This window comes from Syngnathus floridae, chromosome 11 (genome assembly GCF_059516105.1).
Source record: "Syngnathus floridae isolate MCC-2025c chromosome 11, RoL_Sflo_1.0, whole genome shotgun sequence".
NCBI classification, from domain to species: Eukaryota; Metazoa; Chordata; class Actinopteri; order Syngnathiformes; family Syngnathidae; genus Syngnathus; species Syngnathus floridae.
In genome coordinates this window covers 1,569,847-1,587,793 of record NC_142423.1, presented here as the reverse complement: position 1 = coordinate 1,587,793, position 17,947 = coordinate 1,569,847, and the positions used below count along the sequence as shown (strand labels likewise).

The 17,947-nt window shown below is 45.3% G+C and overlaps 1 protein-coding gene across 14 annotated transcripts in view; it reads left to right on the top strand.

The window, feature by feature from the left end:
* The window catches only part of ano10a (anoctamin 10a), a 278,041-nt gene that overhangs the window by 20,581 nt on the left and 239,513 nt on the right, over positions 1-17,947 (top strand). For 13 of the 14 annotated variants that reach the window (XR_015861422.1, XM_088390593.1, XM_088390590.1 and 10 more), the window contains one exon: positions 13,190-13,387. The exons of the other annotated variant lie outside the window; for it this stretch is intronic. Coding sequence is in view for 12 of the 13 variants with exons in the window: in XM_088390593.1 (XP_088246719.1) it covers positions 13,190-13,387 (198 nt within the window). In the remaining variant the exon portion in view is untranslated. The remainder of the gene's footprint in view (positions 1-13,189; positions 13,388-17,947) is intronic. 14 annotated transcript variants of the gene reach the window in all.

Below are 17,947 nucleotides of genomic sequence, written 5' to 3'. Positions count from 1 at the left end.
AGGCGCGATTGGGAGGAATGGCTGCCCTGATCTGAACCCGAGCGGTGTTCTATTATTGGACTTCTGTGCTCGACACTCATTGTCCATGATGAACACCATGTTCAAGCATAAGGGTACCCATGTGTGCACTTGGCACCAGGACACCCTCGGCCGCAGTTCGATGATCGACTTTGTAGTCGTGACATCGGATTTGCGGCTGCATGTTTTGGACACTCGGGTCAAGACAGGGGCGAAGCTGTCAACTGATCACCACCTGGTGGTGGGTTGGCTCCGATGGTGGGGAAAGATGCCGGTCCGACCTGGCAGACCCAAACATATTGTGAGGGGCTGCTGGCAATGTCTGGCAGAATCCCCTGTCAGGAAGAGCTTCAACTCCCACCTCCAGCAAAAGTTTTTCCCACGTCCTGGAGGAGGCGGGGGACATTGAATCTGAGTGGACCGTGTTCCGTGCCTCCGTTGCTGTGGCTGCCGATTGGAGCTGTGGCCGTAAGGTCGTCGGTGCCTGTCATGGCGGCAACCCCGAACCCGCTGGTGGACACTGGCCGTAAGGGATGTTGTCAAGCTGAAAAAGAAGTTCTATCGGGCCGTTCTGGACTGTGGGATGGACAGGTACCGGAGAGCCAAGCGGTTACTGTGGCAAAAACCTGGGTATGGGAGGAGTTTAGTGAGGCAATAGAGAATGACTTCCAGACGGCTTCGAGGAAATTCTGGTCCACCATCCGGCGTCTCAGGAGGGGGAAGCAGTGCACCATCAACACTGTTTGCAGTGGAGATGGCGTGCTGCTGACCTCAATTCGGGACACCGTGAGTCAGTTGGTAGAATACTTCGGAGACCTCCTCAAGTCCACCAACACGCCTTCCATTGTGGAAGCAGGGCCTGAAGACTGAAGTGTACTCTCCAATCTCTGGGGACGAAGTCACTGAGGTAGTTAAAAAACTCTTCAGAGACAAGGCCCCAGGCTGAGATCCGCCCGGAGTTCTTAAAGGCTCTGGATGTTGTGGGTCTGTCCTGGTTTACACGCCTCTACAGCATTGTGTGGAAACCGGGGACGGTGCCTCTGGATTAGCAGACTGGTGTTGTGGTTCCCCTCTTTAAGAAGGGAGGCCGCAGGCTGTATTCCAACAATGGCGGAATCACACTCCTCAGCCTCCCTGGTAAGGTCTATTCAGGGGTGATGGAGAGGAGGGTCCGTCGGGAGGTCGAACCTTGGATTCAGGAGGAACAGTGTGGTTTTCAAACTGGCCCTGGAACAGTGGACCAGCTCTATATGCTCGGCAGAATCCTCGAGGTTGCATGGGAGTTCGCTTAAACAGTCCACATGTGTTTTGTTGACTTGGAGAAGGGGTTCGACCGTGTCCCTTGGGAAGTTCTGTGGACAGTGCTTCGGGAGTACGGGGTGCCGAGCCAACTGATAAGGGCAGTTCGGGCCTTGTACCATCGATGCCAGAGTTTGGTCTGCATTTCCGGCAGTAAATTAGATTTGTTCCCAGTGAGAGTTGGACTATGCCAAGGCTTCCATTTGTCACCGATTCTGTTTATCACTTTTATAGACAGAATTTCTAGGCGCAGCTGAGGCGTTGAGGGTGTCCGGTTTGCGGACCTCAGCATCGCGTCTCTGCTTTTTCCAGATGACGTGGTGCTGTTGGCTTTCTCAAATCCGTGATGTCCAGCTCCCCTCCGTGAGTCGTCACCTTTTCGTGGTGGAGGGGTTTGCGTGCCCCTATGATTCTAGGAGCCATGTTGTCGGGGGCTTCATGCCCCTGGTAGGGTCACCCATGGCAAACAAGTCCTAGGTGAGGGGCCAGACAAAGCACGACTCACACAATCCCCTTATGACGAATAACATAAATGGATTTCGTTTTGCCTCGCCCGGACGCCGGTCACCGGGACCCCCTCTGGAGCCAGGCCTGGAGGCGGGGCTCGAAGGCGAGCGTCTGGTGGCCGGGCCTTCGCCCATGGGGCCCGAAAAGGAGACGTGGGTCCCCCTTCCCATGGGCTCACCACCTGTGGGAGGGGCCAAAGGGGTCGAGTGCAGTGTAAGCTGGGCGACGGCCAAAGGCAGGGACCTTGGCGGTCTGATCCCCGGCTGCAGAAGCTGGCTCTTGGGACATGGAATGCCACCTTTCTGGCTGGGAAGGAGCCCGAGCTGGTGTGCGAGGCAGAAAAGTTCCGACTAGACATAGTCGGACTAGCCTCCACGCACAGTTTAGGTTCCGGTAAAAGCCCTCTCGAGAGGGGCTGGACTCTCTTCCACTCTGGTGTTGCCCACAGTGAGAGGCGTCGAGCATATGTGGGTATACTTATTGCCCCCCGGCTGGGCGCCTGCACATTGGGGTTCACCGCGGTGAACGAGAGGGTAGCCTCCCTCCGCCTTCGGGTAGGGGGGACGGGTCCTGATTATTGTCTGTGTCTATGCACCAAACGGCAGCTCAGAGTACCCACCCTTCTTGGAGTCCCTGGAGAAAGTGCTGGAGAGCGCTACTTCTGGGGACTCCATCGTTCTACTGGGTGACTTCAATGCTCACGTCGGCAATGACAGTGAGACCTGGAAGGGCGTGATTGAACGGCCCCCCCGATCTGAACCCAAGCGGTGTTCTGTTATTGGACTTCTGTGCTCGACACGGATTTTGAATAATGAACACCCTGTTCAAACATAAGGGTGTCCATGTGTGCACTTCGCGCCAGGACACCCTAGGCCGCAGTTCAATGATTGACTTTGTAGTCGTGTCATCGGATTTGCGGCCGCATGTTTTGGACACTCGGGTGAAGAGAGGGGCGGAGCTGTCAACTGATCGCCACCTGGTGGTGGGTTGGCTCCGATGGCGGGCGAAGATGTCGGTCCCACCTGGCAGACCCAAACACTCTGTGAGGGTCTGCTGGGAACGTCTGGCAGAATCTCCTGTCAGGAAGAGCTTCAACTCCCACCTTCGGCAGAGCTTTTCCCACGTCCCGGGGGAGGCGGGGGACATTGAGTCCGAATGGACCATGTTCCGCGCCTCCATTGTTGAGGCGGCCGACCGGAGCTGTAGCGGTAAGGTCGTTGGTGCCTGTCGTGGTGGATATCCCCGAACCCGCTGGTGAACACCGGAGGTAAGGGATGCCGTCAAGCTGAAGAGTTCTATCGGAATGTTTTAACTTGCGGGGCCAGATGGCTTGCGCGGCTTCGGCGGTTGCTGAGGCAAAAACCCGGGCGTGGGAGGAGTTTGACGAGGCCATGAAGAATGACTTCCGAACGGCTTCGAGGAAATTCTGGTCTACCATCCAGCATCTCAGGGGGCGGGAGCAGTGCAACGTCAACACTGTTTACAGTGGGGATGGCGTGCTGCTGACTCTGGACGTCATGAGTCGGTGGGGAGAATACTTTGAAGGCCTCCTCAATTCCACCTACACGCCTTCCATTGTGGAAGCAGGGCCTGGCGACTCCGAGGCGGACTCTCCAATCTCTGGGGTCGAAGTCACTGAGGTAGTTAAAAAAATCCTCGGTGGCAAGGTCCCGGGGGTGGATGCGATCCGCCCGGAGTTCTTAAGGACCCTGGATGTTGTGGGGCTGTCATGGCTGACACGCCTCTACAACATCGGGGACAGTACCTCTTGATTGGCAGACTGGGGTGGTGGATCCCCTCTTTAAGAAGGGGGACCAGAGGTGTGTTCCAATTACAGTGGAATTACACTCCTCAGCCTCCCTGGTAAGGTCTAATCAGGGGTGCTGGAGAGGAGGGTCCGTCGGGAGGTCGAACCTCGGAATCAGGAGGAGCAGTGTGGCTTTCGTCCTGGCCGTGGATCAGTATACCCGCTGTACACCCTCAGCAGGATCCTCGAGGGTGCATGGGAGTTCACCCAACCAGTCCACATGTGTTTTGTGGACTTAGAGAAGGCGTTTGAACGTGTCCATCGGCAGGTTCTGTGGAGGGTGCTTTGGGGATACGGGGTTCCGAGCCAACTGATAAGGGCGGTTCGGTCCCTGTATCACCGATGCCAGAGTTTGGTCCGCATTTCCGGCAGTAAGTTGGATTCGTTCTCAGTGAGGGTTGGACTCCGCCAAGGCTGCCCTTTGTCACCGATTCTGTTCATAATTTTTATGGACAGAATTTCTAGGCGCAGCCGAGGCGTTGAGGGGGTCCGTTTTGGGGACCTCAGCATCGCGTCTCTGCTTTTTGCAGTCGACGCGGTGCTGTTGGCTTCTTCAGGCCGCGATCTCCAGCTCTCACTGGTGCGGTTCGCAGCCGGGTGTGAAGCGGTCGGAATGAGGGTCAGCACCTCCAAATCGAGTCCATGGTCCTCGATCGGAAAAGGGTGGAATGCCCTCTCCGGATCGGGGATGAGATCCTGCACCAAGTGGAGGAGTTTAAGTATCTTGGGGTCTTGTTCACGATTGAGGAGAGGATGGAGCGTGAGATCGACAGGCGGATTTGTGCAGCGTCGGCAGTAATGCAGACTCTGTACCCGTCCGTCTTGGTAAAGAGAGAGCTGAGCCAAAAGGCCAAGCTTTCAATTTACCGGTCGATTTACGCTCCTACCCTCACCTATGGTCACGAGCTATAGGTCGTGACCGAAAGAACGAGATCCTGGGTACAAGCGGCCGAAATGAGTTTTCTTCGCAGGATGTCGGGGCTCTCCCTTAGAGATAGGCTGAGAAGCTCGGTCATCCGGGAGAGACTCGGAGTAGAATTGCTACTCCTCCACGTTGAGAGGACCCAGATGAGGTGGCTCGGGCATCTCATCAGGATGCCTCCTGGACGCTTCCCTGGGGAGGTGTTCCGGTCATGTCCCACCAGTAGGAGACCCCGGGGACGACCCAGGACGCGCTGGAGAGACTGTCTCTCTGCTGGCCTGGGAACGCCTTCGGATCCCCCGGGATGAGCTGGATGAAGTGGCTGGGGAGAGGGAAGTCTGGGAGTCCCTCCTGAAGCTGCTGCCCCCGCGACCCGACCCCGGATAAGCGAAAGAAGATGGATGGATGGATGGATGGATGGATGGATGGATGGATGGATGGGTGATCTCCAGCTCTCACTGGAGCAGTTTGCAGCAGAGTGTGACACGATCGGTATGAGGGTCAGAACTTCCAAATCTAAATCCATGGTCTTCAGTCGGAAAAAGTTGGAGTGCCCTCTCAGGATCAAGGATGAGATCCTGCCCCAAGTAGAAGCGTTCAAGTATCTTGATCACGAGCGAGGGCAGGATGGACTGGAGATGGACAGGCGGATCGGTGCAGCGTCGGCTGAAATGCGGACTCTGTACCGGTTCATCATGGTGAAGAGAGAGCTTAGCCAAAAGGCAAAGCTCTAAATTTACCGGTCGATCTACGCTCCTACCCTCACTTACGGTCACCAGCTCTGGGTCGTGACCGAAAGAATGAGATCCAGGATCCAAGCGGCCAAAATGAGTTTCCTCCACAGGATTTCCGGGCTCTCCCTTATAGAGAGGGTGAGAAGCTCGGCCATCCGGGAGAGACTCGGAATAGAGCCGCTGCTCCTCCACGTTGAGAGGAACCAGATGAGATGTCTTGGGCATTTCCTCAGGATGCCTACTGGATGCCTCCGGTGTTCCGGTCATGTCGCACTGACAGGAGACCCCGTGGATGATCCAGAACGCGCTGGAGAGACTATGTCTTTCAGCTGGCCTGGGAACTCCTTCGGATCCTCAGAGATGAGCTGGACAAAGTAGCTGGTGAGAGGGAAGCCTGGGAGTCCCTCCTGAAGTTGCTGGCCCCCCGACCTGACCCTGTATAAGCGGAAGAAGATGGATGGATGCATGGATAGATGGATGTTGTGCATTATTTGTTCTATTTACCCTCTCTGGATCCATTGCTGCCTGGAAGGGGGATTCTCCCTTCTGTGTTTTCTTCTCAAGGTTTCTCATTTTCCCCCCCAGTAGGTTTTTTTTTTAGTTTTTCGATGGATGGATGGATGGATATCATGAAAGGATTCATTTCAATGACTCTATTCGAAGAGTTAAACCTTAATAGATTTTAGATTCAGAACCTTTATTGTAAAATATTTCTATTACCGTATTTTCTGGACTATAAGTCGCAGTTTTTTCATAGTTTGGTGGGTGCGACAACTCATCGGGCGTGAGTCATATGTGAAATTATTAACACTTTACTATTACTTACTTACTATAGAATAGTTGATTACTTTAACATTATTTTCACTTTAAACCGCATGAGAGCACACTAGGCCTGTGGAATAACTGGAGCCGCCACTGACGTCAGCGCCGCATGTATTTCCGGAGTAAGCAGCTGTGTTTTTTTTAAGTGACACAGAGCACAATGATTTCGATGGATTTAAAGATTTGGTGATTACGCAATCCTCAGAGGAGGCTAGGCAGGAAGTTGGCTCCTCCGAGCGAATCGTCTTCGTTTTTAAAATACTAACATAAAAATTCAGTGATTTTAGTCCAAAATGATACAAAACCATTGAAATTAAAAGGAAAATGACTTTATGATGAAGACAACTGAATTTGTTTTTCCCCTTTTCAAAGTAAATTAATTGTTACTTCAAAGTAACTCAAAATTGAAAAATTAATGTGTAAAATGCTGGCAACAAAAGTGAGTACACCCCAACTGAAAATGTCAAAATTGGACCCAAATGTCAATATTTTGTGTGCCCACCATTATTTTCAAGCACATTCATAACCCATTTAGGCATGGAGTTCACCAGAACTTCACAGGTTGACGCTGGAATCCTCTTCCACTCTTCCATGATGACATCACAGAGCTGGTGGATGTTGGACCCCTTGCGCTCCTCTAGCTTTCGTTTGAGGATGCCCCACAGATGTTCAATAGGGTGTAGGTCTGGGGACATGCTTGGCCAGTCCATCACCCTCAGCGGTGGTCGTCTTGGAGGTGTGTTTGGGGTCGTTATTGTGTTGGAATACTGCTCCTCAGCTCAGTTTATAGAGGGAGGGGATCATGCTCTGCTTCAGGATTCCACAGTACATGTTGGCATTCATTGTTCCCTCAATGAACTGTAGCTCCCCAGTGCCAGCAGCACTCTAACAGCCCCAGTCCATGACGCACGCTCCCACCACCATGCTTCACTGTAGGCAAGACACACTTGTCTTTGTACACTTCACCTGGTTGCCGCCACACATGCTGGACACCATCTGAACCAAATATGCTCATCCTGGTCTCATCAGACCACAGGACACAGTTACAGTCACCCATATCCTTAGTCTGCTTATCCTCAGGATATAGGTTACTGGAACATATTCATTGTTGTATTTTGAGTTACTTTGAAGTAACAATAGATTAACTTTGCTATTCAAGCTCTACAGTGACTACTTAACATTGTCTCAAAGTGTCATTTCTTTAGTGTTGTCCCATGACAAGATACGTATAATTAAAACATTGCAGAAATGAGAGAGGTGTTCTCACTTTTGTGAGATCCTGTGTATGTATATATATTTAGCGCCGCATGTACTTCCGGAGTAGGCAGCGCCGTTGTTTGCACAGAGGATGAATATTTCGATGGATTCAATGATTTGGAGTGACATAGATGGTTTGATAAACCTGTTATTTATGTTAGTTATTTGAATAACTTAATATGTTACATCTGGCAGGTTCTAAGTTCCTCGTTCGTTTATGTCATGTTAGCATACCGTATCGTTAAGCCTGTTGCTATTCATGTCTGTTCTTGATGTTGGATTTTGTCAAAGTCCCCTCAAAAATGCGACTTGTACTTCGATGCAACTTATACCATATTTTTCGGACTAGAAGTCGCTCCAGAATATACGTCGCATTAGCCATAAAATGCACAATAAAGTGAAAAAAAAAACATATCGTAAGTTGCTCTGGAGTATAAGTCGCATTTTGGGGGAAATTTATTCGACAAAATCCAACACCAAGAACAGACATGAACGAGCAACAACAGGCTAAAGAATAGGTACGCTAACGTGACATAAACACAAATGAAGAGCTGAGAACGGACCTGACGTAACATTCAGAGTTATTCAAATAATTATTACATAAATAACACGTTTATCAAACCATCTGTGTCACTCCAATTCATTAAATCCATCGATCGTCCTTAATGTAAGCGGTGCCGCGTATGCGCCGCGCCGCTGACTTCGGACTCGTCGTGAAATGCAGTTCTAAATATTCCACAGACCCATATAATGATATATAAAGTATATATCATATAACTATCATATAGACAACAATATTATCAAACCATCTGTCACTACAAATCATTAAATCCATCGATCAAATTCCTCGTCCTTTGTCAACAACGCCACGCGTGCGCCGCTGACGTCAGCCTCATCGTTATTCCACAGATCTAGTATATAACTATATTGTAGCGTTAACAAAGTACCGTAATTTTTGGACTAAAAGTTGCTCCGGAATATAGGTCGCATTAGCCATAAAATGCACAATAACGTGAAAAAAACATAAGTCGCTCGGAGTATAAGTCGCATTTTAGGGGGACATTTATTCGACAAAATCCAACACCAAGAACAGACATGAACGAGCAACAACAGGCTTAACGATAGGTATGCTAACGTGACATAAACACAAACGAAGAGCTGAGAATGGGCCTGGCATAACATTCAGAGGTATTAAAAAAACTATTACATAAATAACACGTTTGTAAAAACATCTGTGTCACTCCAATTCATTAAATCCATCGATCGTTCTTTGTCAACAATGGGTGCGTGCCGTTGACGGCACTAGCACTTCAAAATATTCCACAGGCCCATAAAACCATATATAAATTATATATCAAATAACTATTATATAAGTAATAATATCATCAAACCATCTGTGTCACTTCAAATCATTAAATCCATCGATCAAATTCCTCGTCCTTTGTCAACAACGCCGCGCATGCGCCCTGACGTCAGCATCGTCGTTATTCCACAGATCTAGTATATAACTATATTGTCGTGTTAACAAAGTACAAGGAAAGTCGTGGGTTCTGTAAACGGCTCTTTATTTAACAAAACAAACTTCTAGGCGTGTGGCGGCGTGGATTTACATCTCCGGAGGTGGCACTTCTAGCCACGGAGGTGGAAGAGAGCGCCATAGAATAGGACCGGGCGTGCATAAAAGCCATGTCCGAGCACCATCCACCGTCCCCGGACAGCCACCCGGCCGAGCGCCGGCCCCCGACTTCCATCCACGGAAGTGAAAGAAAGCTCCGTGCGTAAAAGCCATAATAGTTTTTTAAACCTTCTGTGTCATTCCAAATCATTAAATCCTTCAAACTCTTCGTCCTCCGTGTCACTTAAAAAAAAAAAACCCTAATGATGCCGGTAGTACGTGGGGCCCTTCGTCATCCCGTGATTGAATCTTTGTCTTTTATGTAAACAACCGCCGCGCTGCTGACGTCACTTGAACTTCAAATTTCAGTAATCCCTTGCTACATCGCGGTTCGTTTATCGCGGTTTCACTTTTTTTGGGGGGTGAAAATTTTTGAAAAAAATCACATAAGTCGCTCCTCATTATAAGTCATCCCCCCACCCAAACTATGAAAAAAAATGCGACTTATAGTCGGAAAATTACGGTAACAGGAAATACGTGGGTTTGGTAAACGGCTCTTTATTTAACAAAACAAGAGTTCAACGAGCTAACAACTACTGAACTGTAACGATAAAAACATATACAAGTTGTTGCACGAAATAAAATATATCAAATAACTATAACATAACTAGTTCAAACTCTTCGTCCTCCGTGTCACTTACAAACAAAGCCACTAATGATGCCGGTAGTACGTGGGGCCCTTGGTCATCTTCGTCATCCAGTGATCCTTTGTCCTTTATGTAAAAAACCACCTCGCTGCGCCGCTGACGTCACTTGCAGTTTAAATTACAGTAATCCCTTGCTACATCGCGGTTCGTTTATCGCGTTTTTTTTTTTTAATTTTGAAAAGTTGTGAAAAAATTCACCAATAAGTCGCTCCTCAGTATAAGTCGCCCACCCACAACTATGAAAAAAAAAGCAACTCATATTCCGAAAAATACGATATATGTTTTTTTTTCTTTTTTATCATGCCTTTTATGGCTGGTGCGACTTGTACTCCGGAGTGACTTACTGTCTAGAAAATACGGTATTTGCTTATTCTCACACAGTTTGGCGACACAATAAGTCGCTCCTCAGTATAAGTCGCCCACCCACAACTATGAAAAAAAAAGCAACTCATATTCCGAAAAATATGATATATGTTTTTTTTTCTTTTTTATCATGCCTTTTATGGCTGGTGCGACTTGTACTCCGGAGTGACTTACTGTCTAGAAAATACGGTATTTGCTTATTCTCACACAGTTTGGGCTTACAGCTCATGAAACCCATGATAATAGGAATTCCAAAAAAAAACTGAACACTATGATCAAATTATCCTTTATTTCTCAGTATTGCAGAAAAAAAATCAATTGAAATATAGTTTCAATATTATATTTTCAAAACAATGTATATCATCAGTACTTGGTTGGGAATTTTCTTTGCCGGTCACTACCTTGAAACATTGTGGCATTGCTCAAAGCCCACATTTTTTCTGTTTGCTGTCAGTTACTTTGTTTTTGGGTCTGGTGGCCCTCATTTTTCTCTTGATAACATCATAGATTCTCAATGGGGTTTAGGTTTGACGAGACAGGAGAATCAAGCACTGTGACGGCTCTGATTTGTTTTTTTGCCCCGATCCACATAAAACGTAATGTCCTCTGATTGGTTCATTGGGTCGACATATTACGCCTGTATATTACGGAAGCGGAAGCCACACAAAACAACTTCACAGATTTACACAAATGATAGTATTTATTTATCAATGGTGGCGGAGGTACTTACTTTACGTGTTACGTACAGTCCTCTGATTGTTTTTTTACCCCAAATGTAATGTCCTTTGATTGGTTCATCGGGTCTACATATTACGCCTGTATATTACAGAAGCCAAACAAAACAACTCAACAGATTTTGGAATTCGGTCTAAACAAAAGGTGCTCCTTTGTATTTTGAGAAAATTAAAGGCTTTTAGGTGTGCTTTATGGTGCGGAAAATACAGTAATTTAAAATTAGCCTGTTTTAAATATGCTGGCGATGTACGTACCGTATTTTCCGGACTATAAGTCGCTCCGGAGTATAAGTCGCACCAGCCAAAAAATGCCCCAAAAAGTGAAAAAAAACATATATAAGTCGCTCCGGAGTATAAGTCGCATTTTGGGGGCAATTTATTCGACAAAATCCCACACCAAAAACAGTCATGAACGAGCAACAACAGGCTAAACGATAGCAACAACAGGCTAAACGATAGGTATGCTAACGTGACAAACACAAACAAAGAGCTGAGAACGGGCCTGACGTAACATATAGAGTGATTAAGGACAACTATTACATGAATAACATGTTTATAAAACCATCAGTGTCACTCCAATTCATTAAATAGCAACAACAGGCTAAACGATAGGTATGCTAACGTGACAAACTCAAACAAAGAGCTGAGAACGGGCCTGACGTAACATATAGAGTGATTAAGGACAACTATTACATGAATAACATGTTTATAAAACCATCGGTGTCACTCCAATTCATTAAATAGAAACAACAGGCTAAACGATAGGTATGCTAACGTCACAAACACAAACAAAGAGCTGAGAACGGGCCTGACGTAACATATAGAGTGATTAAGGACAACTATTACATGAATAACATGTTTATAAAACCATCGGTGTCACTTCAATTCATTAAATCCATCGATCGTTCTTTGTCAACAATGGGTGCGCACGGCTGAGGGCGCTTGCACTTCAAAATATTCCACAGGCTCATATAACGATAGATAAACTATATTTAAAATAACTATAATACAAGCCAATAATATTATCAAACCATCCGTGCACTTTAATTCCATTAAATCCATCGATCAAATTCCTCGTCCTTTGTCAACATCGCCGCGCGTGCGCCCTGACGTCAGCCTCGTCTTTATTCCACAGATCTACTATATAACTATATTGTAGCGTTAACAAAGTACAAGGATAGACGTGGGTTTGGTAAACGGCTCTTTATTAAACAAAACAAACTTCCAAGCGTGTGGCGGTGTGGACTTCCAGACAGACCGGGCGTGCGTAATGGCCATGTCCGAGCCCCGCGCACCGTTCGCGGACAACCACTCGGCCGAGCGCCGGCCCCCGACTCAGTAGAGTAGGACCGGGCGTGCGTAAAAGCCATAATAGTTTTTCAAACCTTCTCTGTCACTCCAAATCCTTAATTCTTTCAAACTCTTTGTCCTCCGTGTCACTTAGAAATGATCACCGCTAATGATGCCGGGAGTCCTTGTGTGGGCACGTTTGTATATAAACAACCGCCGCGCCGCGCTACTGACGTCACTTGAAATAGTAATCCATTGGTACATCACGGTTCTCCAAACTTTCTTTCTGCTGCTCGATTACTGTTTTCAGCTGCATATTTTACAACTTGAAGTTTGTAACCTGCAAAATATGAGTTTCTTTTTGGTGCCATTTTTCTTAAGCCCACCCAGTTGATGAGTCACGGCCAACGGTGAAATTTAAAGCGCCCTCATCCAGTTTCGTCTGAAAATATAATTTTTTTTGGTTGTTTTATCAAAGTCAAAGTCTTCTTTATCGTTGATTTTTTTTTTTTTTATATACTAAGACACGCAAAGAGATTGAAATTACGTTTCCACTATCCCTTGGTGAGATAGTACACATATGCATACAAGCAACACAAAAAAAAACCAAGAAGACACAAACAATGTATAAATAAGAGTGTTGAATAAATGATAAATAAACAAATAATAATAAATAATAATAATAAATATAATAGGAGCAAAAATGGAGCAAGTGTACATACAGCAGACAGTGGACTTGGATATGGTGCTTTAAAGTGTTAATTGCTTTATTTGATGTTTTCTCTATTTTTTATGTTTTGAATATGTTCAAGATAAAGATATAAAAGCATGTGAAGTGATCAACTATACTAAAAATAACATGGGAAGTGGTCAACTATACTTGTAAGTGATGTCTTAATGATCAAGTAAAAATTTGTGCTAAAAAAACATATATGTCGCTCCTGAGTATAAGTCGCCCCCCCACCCAAACTATGAAAAAAACCGCGACTTATAGTCCGGAAATTACGGTACTAACTGATTCAGAGATTCTGAGAATTACCATTTTGACTGCTTTCATACGTATCTATTTCATAACAATCTGAGGATGTTTAATATGCTTTATATGCTGCATTAGGTGCTGAACTGCATGTGGATCAGCTCCGCTCTGAAATTGTGATGGAGGAAAACGAAAACCCGAACATTTTTCTTGTGGCAGCCTCCTGGCCAAGATTACTCTCTGGTGCTGAGGATTTGGGTCTCTTCAAGGAGTTTAGTGATGGATCAATGAGGAGGTTTACGTGCATCAACAGCCACAACTTTAAAGAATTTCATGGTAACATCCAGGATGAGTAAATGCCGATTATGTTTCTTGTAAACCATTCCCCTATGTCAGGGGTGGGCAATTCCGGTCCTCGAGTGCCAGTCTCCTGCATGTTTTATAGGTCTCCCTGCTGCAACACACCTGATTCAAATGATCAGGATTGTTATCCAGCTTCTGCAGACGTTGCTAATTATCTGACCATTTGAATCAGGTGTGTTGCAACAGGGTGACATAGAAAACATGTAGGACACCGGCCCTCGAGGACCGGAATTGCCCACCCCTGCCCTATGTTTTTGTTTTATTGCTTGGTTTTAAATCTGTTTTTAATCATGCTTATGGAAATGCTAATAAAACACAATGTTAGTACTAGAGAAACACGATGTCTATCGAACCAATAATCTATCAATTGATATTAGTAAAAAAATTGGTAATTTCCTATTGGTCAGGCAATGCTAAATAGGATGGTATTTAGGCCGATATTGAAAACCGCATCAAATTCACCGATTTAAAACCAATTTCCCCAACCCTGAAAACAAGATTTATTTTTAACTAATTTAAGCAAGGAACGCAAGACCACGTTTTAACCACAACAACCAGATCTACTCAGGGGACTCAGGGACCTGGGCCTTTTGATGATGTCACGCTATATAATTGGCTAAAGAGTAGATGCAGCGCTGATGTCAGAGTCATCGTCAATTGCAGTTCCAATTATTCCACAAGCCTATATAACTATATATGAACTATATATCAAAAAACTATAAACAACCCAGTTGACTCCAGAAGTAGATGCGGTGCTGACATCAGACTCATCGTCAATTGCAGTTCCACTTATTCCATAGGCCTAGAGCGCCCTCATTGCGGTTTAGTGTAAAAATAATGTGAAGTGATATACTAGTAAGTAAGTTATGCGTTAATGATCATGTTAATAATTTCACATCTGAGTCGCCTCTAAGTATAAGTCGCACCCCCGGCAGAGTCAAACTTATAGTCTGGAAAATACGGTATCTACTCTCAAGGATCCCAATCCACCCCACATTCACCTGGTTCAAAGCCATCGCCACAATAATAACTGAACTCTACTGGAAAAACGAAACGCTAATAATCAAGTGATCCAGACTGCAAAAAGACAAATCTCAAGGAGGACTGGAAGCACCAAAGTTTTACTCACTAACAGACAGACATGGCTAGACACCAAACAAGCAAACTGCCCAGACATTGCCAAATCTGATACTTTTAGGAAAATCTGTCAAACACCACCCCTGTTATCAGGCAATAGCAATATCTTCGGCTTTGACAGCCTAGTTAAATTTTTACCAAATGACCTGCACCATCTATCTGCAGCACCAGATCCAGACTTGTTGAGCTGTAAAATTCCATTCATGGGCTGAAAAGGGCATAACACATGAAACACATTTACAAATCCTATACAATAATTACATTCCCAGACTTGGTCCAGGGGTACGCCATCATGAGCAACGAATTCCTTAAATAGGGTATTTTTCTGAATATAAGTCGCGTTTTTTATTCATAGTTTGGGGGGGCGACTTATACTGAGGAGCGACTTATATGTGAATTTTTTCACAAATTTTCAAAATTAAAAAAAAAAAAGGTGAAACCGCGATAAAAAAACCGCGATGTAGCGAGGAATTGTTGTAATTTGAATTTCAAGTGACGTCAGCGTCGCGGCGGTTGTTTACATAAAGGACAAAGATTCAATCACGGGATGATGAAGGGCCCCACGTACTACCGGCATCATTAGCGGCTTTGGAAGTGACACGGAGGACGAAGAGTTTGAAGGACTTAATGATTTGGAATGACACAGAAGGTTTGAAAAACTATTATGGCTTTTACGCACACCCGGTCCTACTCTACGGAGCTCTCTTTCACTTCCGTGGATGGAAGTCGGGGGCCGGCGCTCGGCCGGGTGGCTGTCCGTGGACGGTGGATGGGGCTCGGACATGGCTTTTACGCACGCCTGGTCCTATTCTATGGATCTCTCTTCCACCTCTAGCCACGGAGGTGGAAGAGAGCGCCTCTCTTCCACCTCCGTGGCTAGAAGTGCCACCTCCGGGGATGGAAATCCACGCCGCCACACGCCTAGAAGTTTGTTTTGTTAAATAAAGAGTCGTTTACAGAATCCACGACTTTCCTTGTACTTTGTTAACACTACAATATAGTTATATACTAGATCTGTGGAATAACGACAAGGCTGACGTCAGGGAGAACGCGCGGCGTTGTTGACAAAGGATGAGGAATTTGATCGATGGATTTAATGATTTGGAGTGACACAGATGGTTTGATATTATTGCTTATATAATAGTTATTTGACATCTAATTCATATATCGCTATATGGGCCTGTGGAATATTTTGAAGGTCAAGCGCTGTCAGCTGTGCGCACCCGGCAGGCATTGTTGACATAAAGGACGATCGATGGATTTAATGATTTGGTTTCAGATGGTTTGATAACATTATTGCTTATATAATACTTATTTGATATATAATTTATATATCGTTTTATGGGCCTGTGGAATATTTTGAAGTGCTAGTGCCGTCAACGTTATCAGATGGTTTGATAACATTATTGCTTATATAATACTTATTTGATATATAATTTATATATCGTTTTATGGGCCTGTGGAATATTTTGAAGGGCTAGTGCCGTCAACGGCACGCACCCATTGTTGACAAAGAACGATCGATGGATTTAATGAATTGGAGTGACACAGATGGTTTTACAAACGTGTTATTTATGTAATCGTTTTTTTAATACCTCTGAATGTTATGCCAGGCCCATTCTCAGCTCTTCGTTTGTGTTTATGTCACGTTAGCATACCTATCGTTTAGCCTGTTGTTGCTCGTTCATGTCTATTATTGGTGTTGGATTTTGTCGAATAAATTTCTCCCAATTTTTTTTTTTTAAAGAAAAAATGCAACTTATACTCCGGAGCCACTTATAATATGTTTTTTTTAAAGTTATTGTGCATTTTATGGCTAATGCGACCTATATTCCGGAGCGACTTTTAGTCCAAAAAATATGGTAATAGAAATAATACATTCTCCATGACCAAAAATACCAGTATGCAACAGATACATTACAAAATTCTTCATATACAGGACTGTCTCAGAAAATTTGAATATTGTGATAAAGATCTTTATTTTCTGAAATGCAATTTAAAAAAATAAAATGTCATATATTCTGGACTCATTACAAATCAACTGAAATATTGCAAGCTTTTTATTATTTTAATATTGATTATGGCTTACAGCTTAAGAAAACTCAAAAGTCCTATCTCAAAATTATAGAATATTTCCTCAGACCAAGATAAAAAAAAAAAGATTTATAACAGCAAACCAAAATCAAACATTTGAAAATGTCCCTTAATGCACTCAGTACTTGGTTGGGAAACCTTTTGCACGGATTACTGCATCAAGTTAAAGTTAAAGTTAAAGTCCCAATGATTGTCACACACACATCTGGGTGTGGTGAAATTTGTCCTCTGCATTTAACCCATCCCTGTGTGATTTTGATCCATCCCCTGGGGGAGAGGGGAGCAGTGAGCAGCAGCGGTGCCGCGCTCGGGAATCATTTGGTCATCTAACCCCCCAATTCCAACCCAAGCAGGGAGGCAATGGGTCCCATTTTTATTGTCTTTGGTATGACCCGGCCAGGGTTTGAACCCACAACCTTCCAGTCCCAGGGCAGACACTCTACTACTAGGCCACTGAGCTGGTCAATGCGGCGTGGCATGGAGTTAATCAGCCTGTGGCATTGCTGAGGTGTTATGGATGCCCAGGATGCTTCAATAGCAGCCTTTAGCTCATTTACATTGTTGGGTCTGGTGCCTTTCAGCTTCTTCTTCACAATACCCCACAAATTCTCTATGGGGTTCAGGTCAGGGGAATTGGCAGGCCAATCAAGGACAGTAATGCCATGGTCAGTACATCATTTACTGGTGGTTTTGGCACTGTGGGCAGGTGCCAGATCATGCTGGAAAATGAAATCATCATCTCCATAGAGCCTTTCAGCAGACGGAAGCATGTAGTGCTCTAAAATCTCTTGGTACACAGCTGCATTTACTCTGGACTTGATGAAACACAGTGGACCAACACCAGCAGCTGACATGGCTCCCCACACCATTGCTGACTGTGGGAACTTCACACTGGATTTCAAGCAACTTGGATTTTACTCCTCTCCAATCTTTCTCCAGACTGTGGCGCCTTGACTTCCAAAGGAAATACAAAACTTCCTTCAGTCCACTGTCTTTGACGCTCCCCCAAATTCTGGAATCCTTCACAATGCTGTTGAGGCTGCGGTCATCTCTCTTGGTTGTGCGGCCTTTCCTGCCACATTTCCCCTTTCCGACAGACTTTGTGTGGATGTGCTTTGAAACTGCACTCTGTGAACAGCTTGCTCTTTCAGAAATGTCTTTTTGTGTCTAAGAACTTTATCACAATATTCAAATTTTCTGAGACAGTCCTGTAGCACATTGCACTTGTGAGAGGTTAGCAAAATGGGATTCACATATGCAAACTGCACACTCTAGGGCATTTACGATACCAGAATTTCAGTA